At 46.4% G+C, this 18,453-nt stretch overlaps 1 protein-coding gene across 1 annotated transcript; it reads right to left on the bottom strand.

Moving 5' to 3' along the window:
- Positions 1-566: 566 nt before the first annotated feature.
- On the bottom strand, positions 567-1,637 carry LOC109765424 (ethylene-responsive transcription factor RAP2-13). The gene has a single exon (XM_020324213.4). It carries the CDS (start codon positions 1,474-1,476, stop codon positions 973-975), a length of 504 nt encoding a protein of 167 aa, XP_020179802.1. The 5' UTR covers positions 1,477-1,637; the 3' UTR covers positions 567-972.
- Positions 1,638-18,453: the final 16,816 nt, after the last annotated feature.

The raw sequence follows: 18,453 nt of genomic DNA, 5'->3' as shown, positions 1-18,453 counted from the left end.
TATAGGGATGTCAATTTCTCCTGATTCACTTTGTTTCTGGGCACCCTGTACTGTATTGTACACTATGTGATGACTTTGCCAGGCTTCAAGATTCAGTTCTTGGGAGCAATTCTTAATTTTTGTCAGGATTCAAGATTCACTTCACAAGCACTCGTGAGATTGTTGTCTTACTTGTGAGAGTTAAATTCACAGTACAACATGTATCACGACAACCCCTTTTGTTGATACAGCTACTGGTATATTCTTTTCACTTAGAACTTGGTAGGTTTCTCACGTCTGAACAAAATCTCTCCCCTGCATCTTCCTTGAGGCTTATGCAGCAGCTGCGGAGATATCACCCACATCTCATCTCACATGGAGTGTGCTTTCTTTCCCCGTTGCCATTGCCCACTCCATCCTTCCAAACTGAGTTTCAGAGACAGCAAAGCCAGCTTTGGCCCCCAACCTGCTCAGCTTACTAGATTGTATTATTTATTATTATGTGTTGTCAGTGTGATTTTATTCTTCTTAACTTGTGAGCATTCTTTTCTTTTTGGGTCATGCTTCATGTAAGTTGGAAGGGTTTGGACTTGCAGGCCTCAATCCATATGCCTTACTAAGGCGTCTTACTTCTAAAAGTTAAAATGACAGTACAATATGTTACGTAGATGCTAACCTAACCAGCATTATATCTCTGGAATCACTTAAATTTTTCCACAAGAGCGAACATATATAATGATGACTTTTTAGCCGCGCAGAATGCCTACAACCTCATCTGCGCTGGCTGGCCATCCATACACTGGTCACTAATCAGGAGGAACTACTCGTATTAGGAGGAGAGCAGTGAGTCCCGAACTCCCGATCGGTCTCGCAGGAAGGGTACTTGTTGAGCATGAAACTCTCCGACTCGTCCCACGCCACGGCATGCATCTCGCCCAAGTCGAGCCGTTCTCTTCCATCGCCGCCACCAGAGTTCCCGAAGGGCGGGGGCGTTTATTGGCGTGGCCTTGGAGTATTCTTGGACGCGGCGGCGATGGTGCGGGAGATGGCCTGGAGCTTGGCATCAACGGCAGCGTTGAGGGGGGGCCGCGACGAGGCGCCGGCCTTGTCCGGAAAGTTGAGCCGCGCGGCGTCCCCGTGGAGGCGGCAGGCGGCCTGGTCGTAAGCATGAGCAGCCTCCTCGGCGGTGTCGAAGGTGCCGAGCCAGAGCCTGGTCCGGTTGCGCGGCAGCCGGATCTCCGCCACCCACTTGCACCCGTGCCGCCGCCGCACGCCGCGGTACAGCTTCCGCGGCCGCACCGCGGTCTTCATTGGCTGGGCACGAGGAGCCAGCCCGGCCTGCGGGTGAAGAAGACGCGGGCGCGCCTGGACATGCTGAGTATGGGCCGGTCCCATGCGGGCTCCGGCGGGGAAAGGCGGGGGCAAGAACAAGGGGCGAAAGGCCGGCGTCCGGGGCGACGGAGCATCTCCCTTAAAAGGCTCGAGCGCTCCCGCCATGAAATCTACGTACTTGGAAATTGTTTTCGGGATTTTTTCCGGAGATAAAAAGAAAGAGAGGAGAAGAACCTAAAAGATGAGAAATCTAGTCCAGTGAGAATCAAAGAAGATTTTTGTATGGTTGGTGTTCATGGTGGTGCGGAGTCTTGGCCTTGGCCTAGGGAGCTTCTCGTATTTTATAAAGCGTCAAAAGGCTGTTGCTTCCTAATCGCCTCTTCTCTCCAAGTGGTCCATTGGCGTGGCGGCACGTAAGCCCGTGTGGGCTGCGGATGAGCTCAGGGGGTTGGCAGTTAATTGCGTGACGCGCTGGTTGGCTCGGAGGAGCTCCAGGTGGCTTGGGCGGTGCCGTCCCGAGTTTGACTTGGGCGGCGGGACGGTGCCGGTCGGCGCCGGGGGACGGGGACGGGGACGGGCTCCGGAGCGGAGAGGGCTGCAGCCGGTGCGGGTGGGTGGCTCAGGCACGCAAGGGAGCCAGGGGAGGCGGCGGGTGCGGTCGGTGTCCTGTCCTGGCGTGCAACACGCGTGCTCTGGGCATGCACACGAGGCGTTCGATGGAATGCTGGGGGGGGGGGGGGGGGGGCTAAGAAGCTCTCCTCACGAGTTTTGGAAAGATGGCTATTCTTGTTCTGGTAGAGATGATGGACATGTTTGTTTGGCCGAATAACCAAGTGTCGAACGCAAGTTCATGAGCTTGCAGGTTTCTGCCATACACATGATGTGCTCGATGAAATGAAAAAGTGGCCTAGGGAATTTTGTTGATCATGAAGCTTGGCAGAATGATGTCTCCTTAGATGATAGCGATGATGGCAGGGTTGTTAAGCAGAATAAGAAAATTTCTAGTACAAGTTTTGGTCGAATTCAGTTCTGACCCAGAACTTCAGGGAATTATTTGGTGAACTTCCAAGATGCAAATGGAGTTGATCTTCAGGACTTAAGGGTTTCTTTGGAAGGACTACAAGATGGAAAATTTTCAGAATTGTTTGAGCGAAAGAACATAGGGCTGTAGTAATATGCTCAAAATTGGTCCAGAACTGGAAAGTAGATGTTGTGATCAAAAAATTTAAATGGCCAAGACGGGGTTTTTGGACAAAAATGATCTATATGCATCGGAGGATCTCACATAATATTGTGGCATTTCTAGAAAATTTATTTGAAATAGTTTTAGTGCAACAGGAGCAATTTAGGGTTTTGAAAATGCCATTAAAGAATTATTTTTTGGGAATTTTTATGTTGAAAATATTCCCTACTGAATTTCACAAGTAATGAAGGAATATTATGAATACCAATAATATTTTCAAAAAGTTTTCTGTGTGGAGGAGAGGAATTTGGAGAATAGGAAACAAAAATGACTCTGGAATTTATTAAAAGACCTATTATAAAGATTTTTTTTGTAAAAACTTGGGTTAAATATTTGGGGTGTTACAGTAGTGCACTTGGATCTGGAGATAGATGTACTATACTACCAGACTGTAGCTGGAATTGGCAACTGGATCTGGAGCTAATTCTTCAAAAATATGAAATGAAGCTTCTCCACAAAATGTTTCTACCGCATGAGGGTTCATTTTAGCACCAAATAGACATTTGTTTAAGGATAGCCCCACTTATCACCTGTGTAGAACGGATTTTTTCACTTGAGCTGCTTCTGTTACTCAAGATTCTGCTACTAGTTGGAGGAGTCAGCTGATTTCTCTCATTTTGAGATCTTGAATTCCATTGTAACTCACGGTGTGTGCCTAAAATTGGTTGCATAATCAAGTAGCCTTTAGAAATGAACTGAATAAATAAAAGATAACTAGTAGTGGTACCAATGTTTATACATGTAAGCAGTCACCATCTTTTTTAAAAAAAATTGACCCAAAGTTAGTTGTAAAATTTTAGTTGAACTAATAAAAAAGGGAGAGCTAGTAAAATGATGACAAACGGAGTAACTTATACCTTTTGTGATACCAATGTCTCCAATATACTTGTACTCCTGATCATTGTGATTTGAAGTGATGCTTGCATCTGGTAGTTCTATCCTTTTAGGACCTAGAAGCTGGTACAATGTTTCAGTTGCTCGTTGAAAGAATACAATGTCATCCTCACTTTCGGTGAATTTGATCACCATATGCCTTATGAGTTCTTAAAAGAGAGTTTGAAGTATTTGTGGATCAACAATTGCCTGTATTGGTATTTCTAAGAAGAAATTCTTAAATATGGAGGAAAGATCTAATGGAGAAGAAACTAATATCCTTTTGGGTGGGGCAATGATTGCCAAATGTTCGTCAGGGCTTTGTTGCGGCAAAGTACTTGCAAGATGTCATATACATATGTTCTCATAGTTAGGATTGAATCTTCAATCATTCTTGGAGGAAATTTTGAGACAATACTTGAAGGTTCAGGTTGGCCTATTATTAAAAGAAGAAGAAAAGGAACATACATTACAAGATGAAGCACTGCTAAATACTGTGTTCCAGTATCGTGTATATAGAAAAAGATACCTCAATACTGCGCTCAATTTTCATTTTATCATGAATATAATTTTGAGTGCTCCTTGGAATTGGTCGGACCCTACGCAAGCGGGAGCTACGTGCACCGGGCTGCCTTTGTTTTTGGAATTTTGTAAATATCACCATCCTGCAAGTGATACCTTGATGTGGGGTAGAACCCTAGATGCCCGATCTTTCATGAAATGGAGGGGATCCCGCGAAGAACACGAAGAACACGAGGGGAAACACGAGGGAAAACGAGAGAAACACTCAAGAACAAGTCCAATCACACATCCACTAGACAATCAAACACACAAGATCCACAAGGTACATGAACAACAAAGGGAAAGATACAAGGTAAAGTTCATCTCCATGAGGAGGTCTTGAGGTCTTCTCCGTGAGGAGATCTTGAATCCAAGGTGGATCTTCTCCGTAGAGGCACGCAGTCTCTCTCTCGGTGGAGTAGATCTGGAATGGATGAGCAAAGCTCTATCTCAAATGAGCTACTACTTTGCTAACCCTAGAAAGGACGTGGAGGAGGTCTATCTATAGCCCAAGGGGCGAAGGGGTAAGTGAGGGGGTGAATGGGTACACGGGCCTCGGCCCAAGTCATGCACGCAGGCAAGGCCGGATGATCCGGACGGGGTCCCGGATGATCCAGGCGTCGGGGGTCCGGATGATCCGGCTTCGGTGGAAGCCTTCGGGTGTCTTTGCCGCAGTTAGCCGAACGATCTGGGGAAGGGTCCGGATGATCCGGACGGTGGTCCGGATGTCCGGCCTGGCTCCAGCAGCCGCTCCATCTTCTTCTTCTCCTCTCTTCCGTCTTCTCTTCCACGCTTCCCTCGCGGACGGTGTAGTCCTTCCTTGGCGCTTGCACTCCTCCTCGACATCCATGAAGCTCCGACAATACCTATGCATGCACACGGGAGAAGTGTCAAGTAGTATACCATCCTCGAAGGGGTCAAGTGAACACGTGTAAAGGAGATGATTCACCTTTATGTGTGTGAAGTAGATGTCGCACGTGTCACTTGCCAAACGAACTCTTGACATGGTGATGTCTGTAGGATGCTCCGCATCATCCCCCCCCCCCCTTGGGAAAGATCCAACCTCGGATCAAAAACCAAATCACCATGGGAAAGAGATGGCGCCGCCATGTAGGAGTGGTCGATCACCAAGTTCTCGTCATCTTGAAGCTCAAAATGGGCACTCTCCCATGTCGCACCGTCTCGTGATTCCTTCGAAAGGAGCAAGGACAACAAACACTTGGAAAAACAAATTTGATTAGCGTTAGTGCAAAACCAAGCATTCAAGCGGTGATTCACCCAACAAGTGTCGTCATCAAGCATAGCATATGGTGTGACAAAGGATTGTGACATGGCATGTAAGTATATGAATTGAGCACAATCAAGGACATCATGGAAACACATATGCAAATGGGAGGTAGAGATGCAAATATGTTTGACAATTGAACAAGCATCTACCTCAAGGTCATAGCAAGCATGCATAAAGCGCTCAACAAACGGTTTATGGTAGGCATAGGAAGCATTCACCACACAAATAAAATGAAGTGTCTAAACACATGAGTCAAGTGCAAGACAATCCAAGCATAATGTGCATAGGGTGTAGTGAAAATAGTGTGGCACTCAACAGAATAGAAAGATCAATGGTTCAACATGTGTGAGGCAATCAAGGCAAGCATGTAGCAATCAATGGGACATGGTATATGTGAAGTGATGACATTGTTGCAACCAAACATGTGAGAGGAACAAGTAATCCAAGAATTAGGTGCAACACACAAGGCATATATATCATGAGGCATGGAAATGTGGAAATGGCAAGTCGAAGCAAGATCTCTAACATGTGCGCAATCAAGTGGTCCAAGATGACCAAGAAGTCTAATGGAGCAAGCAACACAAGTAGTATGATCCATAATATCCAAGCTCATGGTTTGGGGGTTCTCAAAAGAGAAGGATGTCACCTTGAAAGCATGTCCTTGTGCGTCCTTCACAATGCCGAAGCATAAGCAAGTGCGATGTAGAAGTGTCGTGGTAGAAGGTGGTTCGCTCTCGAGAGCTCGAATTGTCAACTCACGTGACGTGGAAGTCGACACAAAGTCCAAGTATTCTACACATGCACACAATAAAGCAAAGAATGTATGCGCATGGTAGATAAACACATCATCCATCATGATGGTTCTCTTCTCTTGCACATAACCATTAGAAGCACAAGTGCATGAATAATATGATGCAACAATGGCAATATTAATGGCACTAGGTATATGGTTCAAAGAGGTAAGGCAAGCATGCTTCACAAGAAATATGTCAAAATCTCCAAATATATGTGAGAATGCTATGGGGGCAAACTCATTATCAAGACTAAAGGCATAGTTGCACTCAATACATAGAAAATCATCTAGCATGAGGGAGGCAACATATGGAGAGATATGACAAGAAGCAATAACAATCATGTGCAAAGCATGTAGATGGTTCTCATCAACGGCATGAAATAAGCAAGTATGAATTATTGGTGATTCAACAAGACAAGCAATCATAGTAATTAAGTCGTGCAAGCTAGTAGTGCGAAGATGCAACATACTAGAGGAAATCATGGCAATCATGTCATGTGAGCAAATAATAGGCATAGGCAATGCACATGACATATCGTAAGCACGAACACAAAGCAAGATCATAGTATCATCATAGGCATGGGGCACAAAGCAAACATGGCAATAACAAGTGATATCTTCACCAAGCTTGCAAATACACATACAAGTAGTAGAATCAATCATCATATGTAATGCAAAGCATGGGTCACAAATGCATGGCAAAGGCATAGTAATGAGCATATCATGCAAAATGAACAGGGCAAGATGGGCATATAATATGTAATGGACAACAACCCACAACCATGTGAGGGCCATGTAGAAGAAATGCGCGAAGTCTTTGCGCGAAGAGAGTGGTGGGAAAGACAATCCATGGGATCCCAAGTCATCATTGCTCTCTAGAGCTCGTTTTTTCAACTCATGGGATTGTGAGGTTGACAAGTAAGCACGGGTACCTACACAAAAAATACACAAACGAAAGAAATTGTGTGTGTGGTAAAGGTACACATCATCCATCATGATGTGTATGTGCATGTGAGTGTTAGCACAAGATAAGCATCGCTCAAAGAAATTTGATGCATGGTATAAGAACATGTCATCCGTCATGAAAGAATAGTTATTGTGTATAACACGATGGGGACACAAATTGAGAATGCAATTATATGGCACATCAATAGCATGTTTATTCATGGGGAGCATATTGTGCACACAAGTATTGGGATCATGCAATGGATGGGATGGATCAAAATCTCCTAAAATGTATGAGGAAACTATGGGGGTCTCCTCATGAGCAATAATGGAAACATCATATGGAGAAAATGGACAACATCCAAAACAATGCATATCCGAAGCTAGGTGGCCATGGCATGGCATATGAGATAAATGATGCAAAGGGAGCATATCAATATCATCACAAGAAAAACAAATGCCAATAACCATGGGCTTATCATCTATGCCATATGTGCAAATTGGGTTAATTTTAATGGCATATGCATAGTCACTACGATGAGATTGCAAATAAGAAGTATGGTTGATCTCATTCATAGCATATGACAAGTCAAGCGGATTGTCAAACATGATGTGACCTAAAGAACTGTCACAAGAAATCCTATGTAACATGGCATCACAACTAATAGACTCCACACGGCAATCATCGTACTCATCATAAATGGGCAAGAAAGCATCACATGAGGAAGTCGCACTAGCATGAAGCATGGAAATAGGTGGATCAATATCATGCAAGCAATCAATGTCAAGAATGTCCACTAGTGGGACAAGATCATCACCTTCACCTATGTTACCTTGTTCATTCCACTCAAGTGGTGTAGGTGAGGTGGGAAAGACCAAATGGTGGTCATCTTCATCTTGATGGAACCATGTGGGGGGTGCATCATATTCCACCATGGCCATTGTCTTGTCCAAAGGTAGGACGAAATCGTCGAGGGTCGGCGCGTCATCATATATGGGACCTAGCACCAAATGAGAAGACACAATAGAGGTAGAGGTTAAGTCGTTAGAAATCATAGTGGCCTCACATGCCCTATCATCTATCACACTCTCTCTATGTGGTGGCTCACTCACTCCCTCAAAGTAGGTGTACTCAATCTCACGTATGGTGGAGTCACTCATCTCACTCAAGTGGTGGGGGTTGGGGCTCTCCTCACATGGGAATTGGGGTAACACATCATATATGGGGCTAGTGGTGAAGTCACTCTCACTCTCAATATGGTGGCACAAGTCACTCAAGTCATCATACGTCGCCGTGGTCGAAGGGAAAATCCCATGCTCAACCATCTCGTCACCATCGCCGTGGATGAAGGCCGAAGATGGCACATCATCACTCTCGCCTCCTAAGATGGAAGCATCATCCTTGCTCGTCACCATGTCGTTCGCCTCCAAAGCTTGGTCCTCGAATGGCTCCGTAGTCGTAGTCGTCGCCGCACCGGCTTGAAAAAGCGTCGAAGTAGACTCGGCATCATCAATGCCACAAAGAGGAATGGCGGTGAAGTAGAACTTGGGAGCATCGTCTTGGAGCTCGTCGGGCTTGGACATCGTCCTGGTACTATCCTCATGCTCGCCTTCTTGGGGCTTGGTCTTCGAGAAGTGTGCTTGGGGTGGAGAAGCCTTGGCCTTCATGAGTTCTTATTCCGCCTTGAGAGCACCAATGTAGTAGTCGTCGAGGGACTTGTAGTTCTTGAGGAAGATAGTCTTGGAGATGTCGTTGTGTGATACGTCTCCGTCGTATCTACTTTTCCAAACACTTTTGCCCTTGTTTTGGACTCTAACTTGCATGATTTGAATGGAACTAACCCAGACTAACGCTGTTTTAAGCAGAATTGCCATGGTGTTATTTATGTGTAGAAACAAACGTTCTCGGAATGACCTGAAACTCCACGGAACTTATTTTTGGAAAATATTAAAAATATTGGCAAAAGAATCAAGGCCAGGGGGCCCACCACCTGTCCACGAGGGTGGGGGGCGCGCCCCTGCCTCGTGGGCCCCCTGTTGCTCCACCGACCTCAACTCCAACTCCATATATTCGTGTTTAGGGAGAAAAAAATCAGAGAGAAGGATTCATCGCGTTTTACGTTACGGAGCTGCCGCCAAGCCCTAAAACCTCTCGGGAGGGCTGATCCGGAGTCCGTTAGGGGCTCCAGAGAGGGGAATCCGTCGCCATCGTCATCATCAACCATCCTCCATCACCAATTTCATGATGCTCACCGCCGTGCGTGAGTAATTCCATCGTAGGCTTGCTGGATGGTGATGGGTTGGATGAGATTTATCATGTATCGAGTTAGTTTTGTTAGGGTTTGATCCCTAGTATCCACTATGTTCTGAGATTGATGTTGCTATGACTTTGCTATGCTTAATGCTTGTCACTAGGGCCCGAGTGCCATGATTTCAGATCTGAACCTATTATGTTTTCATGAATATATGTGAGTTCTTGATCCTATCTTGCAAGTCTATAGTCACCTACTATGTGTTATAATCCGGCAACCCCGAAGTGACAATAATCGGGACCACTCCCGGTGATGACCGTAGTTTGAGGAGTTCATGTATTCACTATGTGTTAATGTTTTGGTCCGGTACTCTATTAAAAGGAGGCCTTAATATCCCTTAGTTTTCGCTAGGACCCTGCTGCCACGGGAGGGTAGGACAAAAGATTTCATGCAAGTTATTTTCCATAAGCACGTATGACTATATTCGGAATACATGCCTACATTACATTGATGAATTGGAGCTAGTTCTGTGTCACCCTATGTTATGACTGTTACATGATGAACTGCATCCTGCATAATCTCCATCACCGATCCAATGCCTACGAGCTTTTCACATATTGTTCTTCGCTTATTTACTTTTCCGTTGCTACTGTTACAATCACTACAAAACCCAAAAATATTACTTTTGCTACCGTTACCGTTACTATCATACTACTTTGCTACTAAACACTTTGCTGCAGATACTAAGTTATCCAGGTGCGGTTGAATTGACAACTCAACTGCTAATACTTGAGAATATTCTTTGGCTCCCCTTGTGTTGAATCAATAAATTTGGGTTGAATACTCTACCCTCGAAAACTGTTGCGATCCCCTATACTTGTGGGTTATCATTGTGCAATCCCATCATGGAGTGGAACTTCATTGAAATGGGGACGTCCACACCGGCTCGTCGCAAGGCATACTTCATCTCCTTGAAGTACGCGTCGGTGGACCTGGATCCTTGGATGGTGTTCTCCAATTGGCGTAGAAGTTGTTCCGTGTAGGTTGGAGGCACGAACTCTCGCTGCATAGCTCTCTTCATCTTGGGCCAACTCATGTCGTAGGTCTTCGAAGGTGTGTGAAGCCACCATGTTGACGCGTAGTCGTGGAAGTTTCTTGTGGCGCACTTCACTTGATCTTCGGGAGGGACTTGATGTAGCTTGAGGTAGTCGTCCATTAGGTGCTCCCACTCGAGATACTCCTCGGGTTCTTGTGTCCCATAGAAAGGAATCTCGTGGTCGGTGTCGAGGTCGTAGTAGCTCGTGGAAGTCGCGGACTTGAGCTTGGGGAGCTTCTCTTGAGCATAGTCTTGAGGTGCTTGTGGGTGAAGATGCCGCATGTCCAAAGGCGAAGATGCCTTGAAGTCACTTGGCGAAGATGCCAAGGGAGATGGTGAAGTCGTTGAGCGGTTGTTGGTGTTGAGTTCTTGACCTTCACGTTCTTATCGGTGGTGGTGTCGATGCCGATGTGATCTTGCCGGAGATGGTAGCTCGAAAGCAGGTGCACTAGAGCGTCTTCTCGAAGATGAGGAAGACTGCTTGTAGGCCTTGATGAGGGCTTTGATCTCCTCCATTTGATCATCCATATTGGTGTTCAAGTTGTTCGTGGCATCGAACTTGTCGTTGTTGTTGTAGACCGAAGGTGAAATGCCTTGCCTATCCATCACAAGACTCGAGTAGTGGTGAGTAGGAAATGAGATAAACAATACCAAGTTACCTTTTCCCAAAGTTGAGGATGTATCCCGTTTCACTCAATGTGAAATGAAAGAATAGTGGAATTGGTACCGAACTTGTTCACTCACACCTATCAAGTAAAGCTTATGGAGTAGCTTGGTGAGGATAGTGGCACAAAAATTTGATGTAAAATGTTATCAAGAGTCAATAATGTTGAAAGAGATTCACAAATTCGCAAGTGAAACAAGTAGACCAATAGCAATGAATGTCACACGGAAACACACACGCGGATAGATAAATGGGGTCATGCAACCAAGGAATGAGCACAAAATGTGGAATCCACGAAAAACGCTCGTGTTGCACAACTCAAGAGAGACGCTAGCACGATTTCTCAATAGGCGGATACAACACTTGTGCACAACCTATAAGATGCAAAATGTATCATCTTTCCATCCCAAGTATGCTATATATGTATGGTTCCCGGTGTTTCTCAAGATGATCCAAGATGATCGGATATGACAATCTTATGTGCAATGTGGTATGATGCTATGGCTATTGCTTACAAGCTTCTTTGCTCTTTCTCTTTTGCTTAAAAGCTTATTCTTTTTTTTGATATGACCACAATGCGAAATGCACAAACCAAGATAGGAATTTTGTATATGCGGGAACAATCTTGTGACACAATGGATGATGATACCAATATGATATGGTATGCATGCAATGGGAGGTGTAGATCGATGATCACTAATGTGCACAAGTAACGTTGCCGGCAATACTCAAATGGCTAGTCTCGATAGGCAAGTGATGCAAAATGGGCTAGGGGTTAACAATGCAATGGCAAGGAGAATGTACAATGATGTCGTCGAGATTACCGTCCTTACTTACGGTAGGGGTGTCAAAATGATGAAGTGGCCAATGTCGATGACGACCTCGTGGCGAAGATGAGTGGCGGTGTTCTCAATGTCGAACCGTTCCTAATTAGCCGAAACACCTTAGGAAACGGAAAAACCGCGAACTCAAAATCTCCAAAGTCAAATGTCAAATGGTGGTAGCGGAAATGCAATGATGGGTTTTGCGAGTAGGCAATGCGGGGGTGGAGGGTTATTGGGTTATGTGAGTCGGAGTTGAAGGTCACCGTCCCTAAGTAGCCGAAACACTTAGGAGACACAACTCGCAACTCAAACAAAATTGGGTTAAGTTGGGGTGGCGGAAGTGTATGGTGGGAAAGCCTATGCGGAAGTGGTGGTTGATGAAGAAGCCACCGTCCCTAAGTTGCCGAAACACCTTAGGATACTCAAGTCACAACTCAAACAACCACATATGTAATGGGGATCAAAATGGGTTAGGTTGCGGAAGTCGGTGGTGGTAATGTTGGGGAACGTAGTAATTTCAAAAAAAAATCCTACGCACACGCAAGATCATGGTGATGCATAGCAACGAGAGGGGAGAGTGTTGTCTATGTACCCTCGTAGACCGTAAGTGGAAGCGTTATGACAACGCGGTTGATGTAGTCGTACGTCTTCACGATTGACCGATCCTAGTACCGAAAGTACGTCACCTCCGCGATCTGCATACGTTTGGCTCGGTGACGTCCCATGAACTCACGATCCAGCAGAGTGTCGAGGGAGAGCTTCGTCAGCACGACGGCGTGATGATGGTGATGATGAAGCTACCGGCGCAGGGCTTTGCCTAAGTACTGCAACGATATGACCGAGGTGGATTATGGTGGAGGGGGGCACCGCACACGGCTAACAGATCAATGATCAACTTGTGTGTCTATGGGGTGCCCCCTCCCCCGTATATAATGGAGTGGAGGAGGGGGAGGGGCCGGCCTCCTAGGCGCGCCCCAAGGGGAGTCCTACTCCCACCGGGAGTAGGATCCCCCCTTCCCTAGTTGGATTAGGAGAGAAGGAAGGGGGAGGAAGGAAAGGGGGGGCGGCCCCCCTCCCAATTCGGATTGGGCTTGGGGGGGGCACCCCCTCCTTTTCTCCCTTCTCCTCTCTCCAACTATGGCCCAATAAGGCCCATATACCTCCCAGGGGGTTCCGGTAACCTCCCGGTACACCAGTAAATGCCCGATCTCACCCGGAACCATTTCGATGTCCAAATATAGTTGTCCAATATATCGATCTTTATGTCTCGACCATTTCGAGACTCCTCGTCATGTCCGTGATCATATCCGGGACTCCGAACTACCTTCGGTACATCAAAACACATAAACTCATAATACGATCGTCACCGAACGTTAAGCGTGCGGACCCTACGGGTTCGAGAACTATGTAGACATGACCGAGGCACGTCTCCGGTCAATAACCAATAGCGAAACCTGGATGCTCATATTGGCTCCTACATATTCTACGAAGATCTTTATCGGTCAAACCGCATAACAACATACGTTGTTCCCTTTGTCATCGGTATGTTACTTGCCCGAGATTCGATCGTCGGTATCTCAATACCGAAGGAAATATGCCCTAGAGGCAATAATAAAGTTATTATTTATTTCCTTATATCATGATAAATGTTTATTATTCATGCTAGAATTGTATTAACCGGAAACATGATACATGTGTGAATACATAGACAAACAGAGTATCACTAGTATGCCTCTACTTGACTAGCTCGTTGATCAAAGATGGTTATGTTTCCTAGCCATAGACAAAGAGTTGTCATTTGATTAACGGGATCACATCATTAGGAGAATGATGTGATTGACTTGACCCATTCCGTTAGCTTAGCACTTGATCGTTTAGTATGTTGCTATTGCTTTCTTCATGACTTATACATGTTCCTATGACTATGAGATTATGCAACTCCCGTTTACCAGAGGAACACTTTGTGTGCTACCAAATGTCACAAATTAACTGGGTGATTATAAAGGTGCTCTACAGGTGTCTCCGAAGGTACTTGTTGGGTTGGCGTATTTCGAGATTAGGATTTGTCACTCCGATTGCGGAGAGGTATCTCTGGGCCCACTCGGTAATGCACATCACTATAAGCCTTGCAAGCATTGCAACTAATGAGTTAGTTGCGGGATGATGTATTACGGAACGAGTAAAGAGACTTGCCGGTAACGAGATTGAACTAGGTATTGAGATACCTACGATCGAATCTCGGGAAAGTAACATACCGATGACAAAGGGAACAACGTATGTTGTTATGCGGTCTGACCGATAAAGATCTTCTTAGAATATGTAGGAGCCAATATGGGCATCCAGGTCCCGCTATTGGTTATTGACAAGAGATGTGTCGCGGTCATGTCTACATAGTTCTCGAACCCGTAGGGTCCGCATGCTTAACGTTCGTTGACGATATAGTACTATGAGTTATGTATGTTGGTGACCGAATGTTGTTCGGAGTTTCGGATGAGACCACGGATATGACGAGGAACTCCGGAATGGTCCGGAAGTAGAGATTAATATGTGGAGAGTAGTGTTTGATCTCCGGAAAGGTTCCGGAATCCATCGGAAGGGGTTCCGGATGTTTCCCGAAATGTTTGGGCACGAGAACACTTTATCTGGGCCAAAGGGGAAAGCCCAGAAGGTTTTTGGAAAGCGTAAAAGGAAGTTTTGCGGAGTCCAGGGGACAGACGCCAGGGTCCCTGGCGTCTGGGTCCAGACGCCGGGAACCCTGGCGTCTGGCCCTGGAGTCCGAGAAGGACTCTTGCCTTCCGGGTGAAACCGACTTTGTGGAGGCTTTTACTCCAAGTTTCGACCCCAAGGCTCAACATATAAATAGAGGGGTAGGGCTAGCACCCAGGACAGATCAAGAAACACCAAGCCGTGTGCCGGCAACCCTGTCTCCTCTAGTTTATCCTCCGTCATAGTTTTCGTAGTGCTTAGGCGAAGCCCTGCGAAGATTGTTCTTCACCAACACCGTCACCACGCCGTCATGCTGCCGGAACTCATCTACTACTTCACCCCTCTTGCTTGATCGAGAAGGTGAGGACGTCACCGAGCCGAACATGTGCAAAACTCTGAGGTGCCGTGCTTTCGGTACTTGGATCTGTCAGATCGTGAAGACGTACGACATAACGCTTCCGCTTACGGTCTACGAGGGTACGTAGACAACACTCTCCCCTCTCGTTGCTATGCATCACCATGATCTTGCGTGTGCGTAGGAATTTTTTGAAATTACTACGTTCCCCAACAGTGGCATCCGAGCTAGGTTTTATGCGTAGATGTCATATGCACGAGTAGAACACAAGTGAGTTGTGGGCGATATAAGTCATACTGCTTACCAGCATGTCATACTTTGGTTCAGCGGTATTGTTGAATGAAGCGGCCCGGACCGACATTACGCGTACGCTTACGCGAGACTGGTTCTACCGACGTGCTTTGCACACAGGTGGCTGGCGGGTGTCAGTTTCTCCAACTTTAGTTGAACCGAGTGTGGCTACGCCCGGTCCTTGAGAAGGTTAAAACAGCACTAACTTGACGAACTATCGTTGTGGTTTTGATGCGTAGGTAAGAACGGTTCTTGCTAAGCCCGTAGCAGCCACGTAAAACTTGCAACAACAAAGTAGAGGACGTCTAACTTGTTTTTGCAGGGCATGTTGTGATGTGATATGGTCAAGGCATGATGCTATATTTATTGTATGAGATGATCATGTTTTGTAACCGAGTTATCGGCAACTGGCAGGAGCCATATGGTTGTCGCTTTATTGTATGCAATGCAATCGCCCTGTAATTGCTTTACTTTATCACTAAGCGGTAGTGATAGTTGTAGAAGCAATAGTTGGCGAGACGACAACGATGCTACGATGGAGATCAAGGTGTCGCGCCGGTGACGATGGTGATCATGACGGTGCTTCGGAGATGAAGATCACAAGCACAAGATGATGATGGCCATATCATATCACTTATATTGATTGCATGTGATGTTTATCTTTTATGCATCTTATCTTGCTTTGATTGACGGTAGCATTATAAGATGATCTCTCACTAAATTTCAAGATAAACGTGTTCTCCCCGAGTATGCACCGTTGCCAAAGTTCGTCGTGCCCAGACACCACGTGATGATCGGGTGTGATAAGCTCTACATCCATCGACAACTGGTGCAAGCTAGTTTTGCACACGCAGAATACTCAGGTTAAACTTGATGAGCCTAGCATATGCAGATATGGCCTCGGAACATTGAAACCGAAAGGTCGAGCGTGAATCATATAGTAGATATGATCAACATAGAGATGTTCACCATTGAAAACTACTCCATTTCACGTGATGATCGGTTATGGTTTAGTTGATTTGGATCACGTGATCACTTAGATGATTAGAGGGATGTCTATCTAAGTGGGAGTTTGTGACACCCAAAAAATTTATTTGACTTTTTCAAACTTTTATTTGATTTGAGGGAGGTTATTTAATTTTTTTTTCTTCTAAAGAACTCTCCCTCTCAAATTTTTTCCTTTATGACAAGTATTTTGTTTGGATTCACCCAAAACTTGATCTTTGGTCTTGGAGGTTTTTCCATCTTATGTTGACTCATCACAAATGTTTTTCATTTGGGAAATTTTTTTGAAAATCTTTTTGAATAGCCCTATGGCATTTGGAGTGATCTTTTCCCCTTTCAAAAAAATCCCCTCTTGCCATGACATGAGTGGAAATCCCCTCCCAAAAGCTATCTCCCATCTTTGTGTCAAGATATACTTCAAATCCAGCAAGTTGAACTTCCCCATGATTTTCCTTCCATTTATTTCTTATCAAAAATATTTTCTGCCTTCTACTTTGGCTCTTGGAGATTTACAAAGGAACTACCTTTTCTCCTTTGAGTTTTGCCTCCAAACCATTTTCCCTGGCTAGTCCTTAGAGCCCTCAACCAAGATCCATGATGATCTACTGGTCTCCAGTTCAAATATTTCAAATTGTGCTTGCTGCAAGTTTGGGCCACATTTGTCAAATTTGATGAAATTCATTTGTTTCCTCCTCCTAAAAATCTGAGAAAATTCAGGCAGCCTCTGGATGCATTGAGAGATCACCTCACCAAGTCCCAGCTCAAGAAATTTTTTTCTTCATGCCAAATCATTTCGTCGAACACCTGAAGGGCACTGTTACTATCAAGTTCAGAAGTTCAGAGATACAGTTTCAGTGAGCCACAGTCGTTTTCTTCAGAACCCCTTCTCGATCTCGCCAGTAGCCGCGGTGGCGCCGTGCGCCCTATGCCTCCTTCTTATCCCTGCGCCGCACGATCGCCTAGAAGCTTGCGGGCGTCGGCGACGAGCAGGTGGAGGTGCGCCACCCCGTGAGCGACGGCAACAGCGCCCTTTGTGGCTGCCAGAGAGGCGCAGCGTTGGACGGCGCCGTCCAGCGCCGCCCAAGCCACCAGAGGCCACCGCGTGGCCATCCACTCACCCGTGCATGCCGCAGGTCCGTCGTCGTGAACTGGTAGGCGCGGAGCGCGCTCCTGCCGCTGCCGTGCCCGTACGGCCGTTCCATCGAGGGCCAGTGCATTACGCAAGCCCGACCGAGGTTTGAGCAGAGAAACGGCGCCAGTGATCCTCCCTGATGGTGCCTAGCCTCCTAAATCCCCTGCCCAACCTCTGCCTCGCCGTAATTGCTCGCCGGAGCTATCTCGTTCACGGCCACCCCCTCGGATCGCCTATAAAAGGAGGCCCCGAGCTCGAACTCGAACCCGCACCACCTCTACACACCACCAGTACCGCGCCAAGCCACTGGGAGAGCCCCGAGGGAGTCTTCTTCCCCAACTCCGGCCGCCTCGACCCGCTTCGGGATCCAGCGCGATTCACTCCCGTGCGTGCACCCCTACCCCTCAGCTCTTGCCAGTAGCCTCCTAGTACATCCACATCTCTGACCCGCACATCAATTTGGAGTTTGCAGCACCCACTGGAGCATTCCAACATCGCCCGAACCACCGTCCGCCGGAGATAGTGTCGCCGTCGACGTGGTGCTCTCCGACGGCCAAGTCCACCACCCACCGACGCGGAAGAACACCCTGAACCTGTTGGTACCCTCCGATCTCTCTACCTCGCCGTGGTTCAACGCCGGCGACCACCGCAGCCTTCGGGCGCCGGCGAGCTCCGTTGGGAGTTTTGAACCTGACGGGTGGGACCCCCCGTCAGCCTCTCTTCTTTTCCCCTTCGAACCGTTTTCTAAAAGCGCCTTCGGGCAAAACGTGTTTTCCTTCTGGGCTGACGTATTCCTTACCGAACCGTTCTCTGGTTTTTCAAACAAGTCCCTGGTTCTTTTCTGTTTCATCACAGATCAGTCCTTGGACTAAAACCCTTATATCTTTTTAACAAAAGATGCTTTTTGATTGATTCTTTTTCTGTCAGTCTTATATTTTTGTCTAGTTTTTTATAGTATTTATTTTGAAAAAATTTGAAACAATTTTTATGCACGCAACGATTTTCACGTTAGTGTACGGTTTCGTTATACCGTAGGTTCCGAAGGAGGTGACGGAGCCGCGAACTTCGCCGAGCTAGACTCCGACTTCTCCGAACCAGGCAAGCATGTTTGAAC

This window comes from Aegilops tauschii, chromosome 7 (genome assembly GCF_002575655.3).
Source record: "Aegilops tauschii subsp. strangulata cultivar AL8/78 chromosome 7, Aet v6.0, whole genome shotgun sequence".
NCBI lineage: Eukaryota > Viridiplantae > Streptophyta > Magnoliopsida > Poales > Poaceae > Aegilops > Aegilops tauschii.
This window is presented reverse-complemented; position numbering and strand designations above follow the sequence as displayed.

What these genes read in the sequence shown, in the direction of transcription:
- LOC109765424 (XM_020324213.4), bottom strand. Translation starts at nt 1,476, where the DNA reads ATGGCGGGAGCGCTCGAGCCTTTTAAGGGAGATGCTCCGTCGCCCCGG.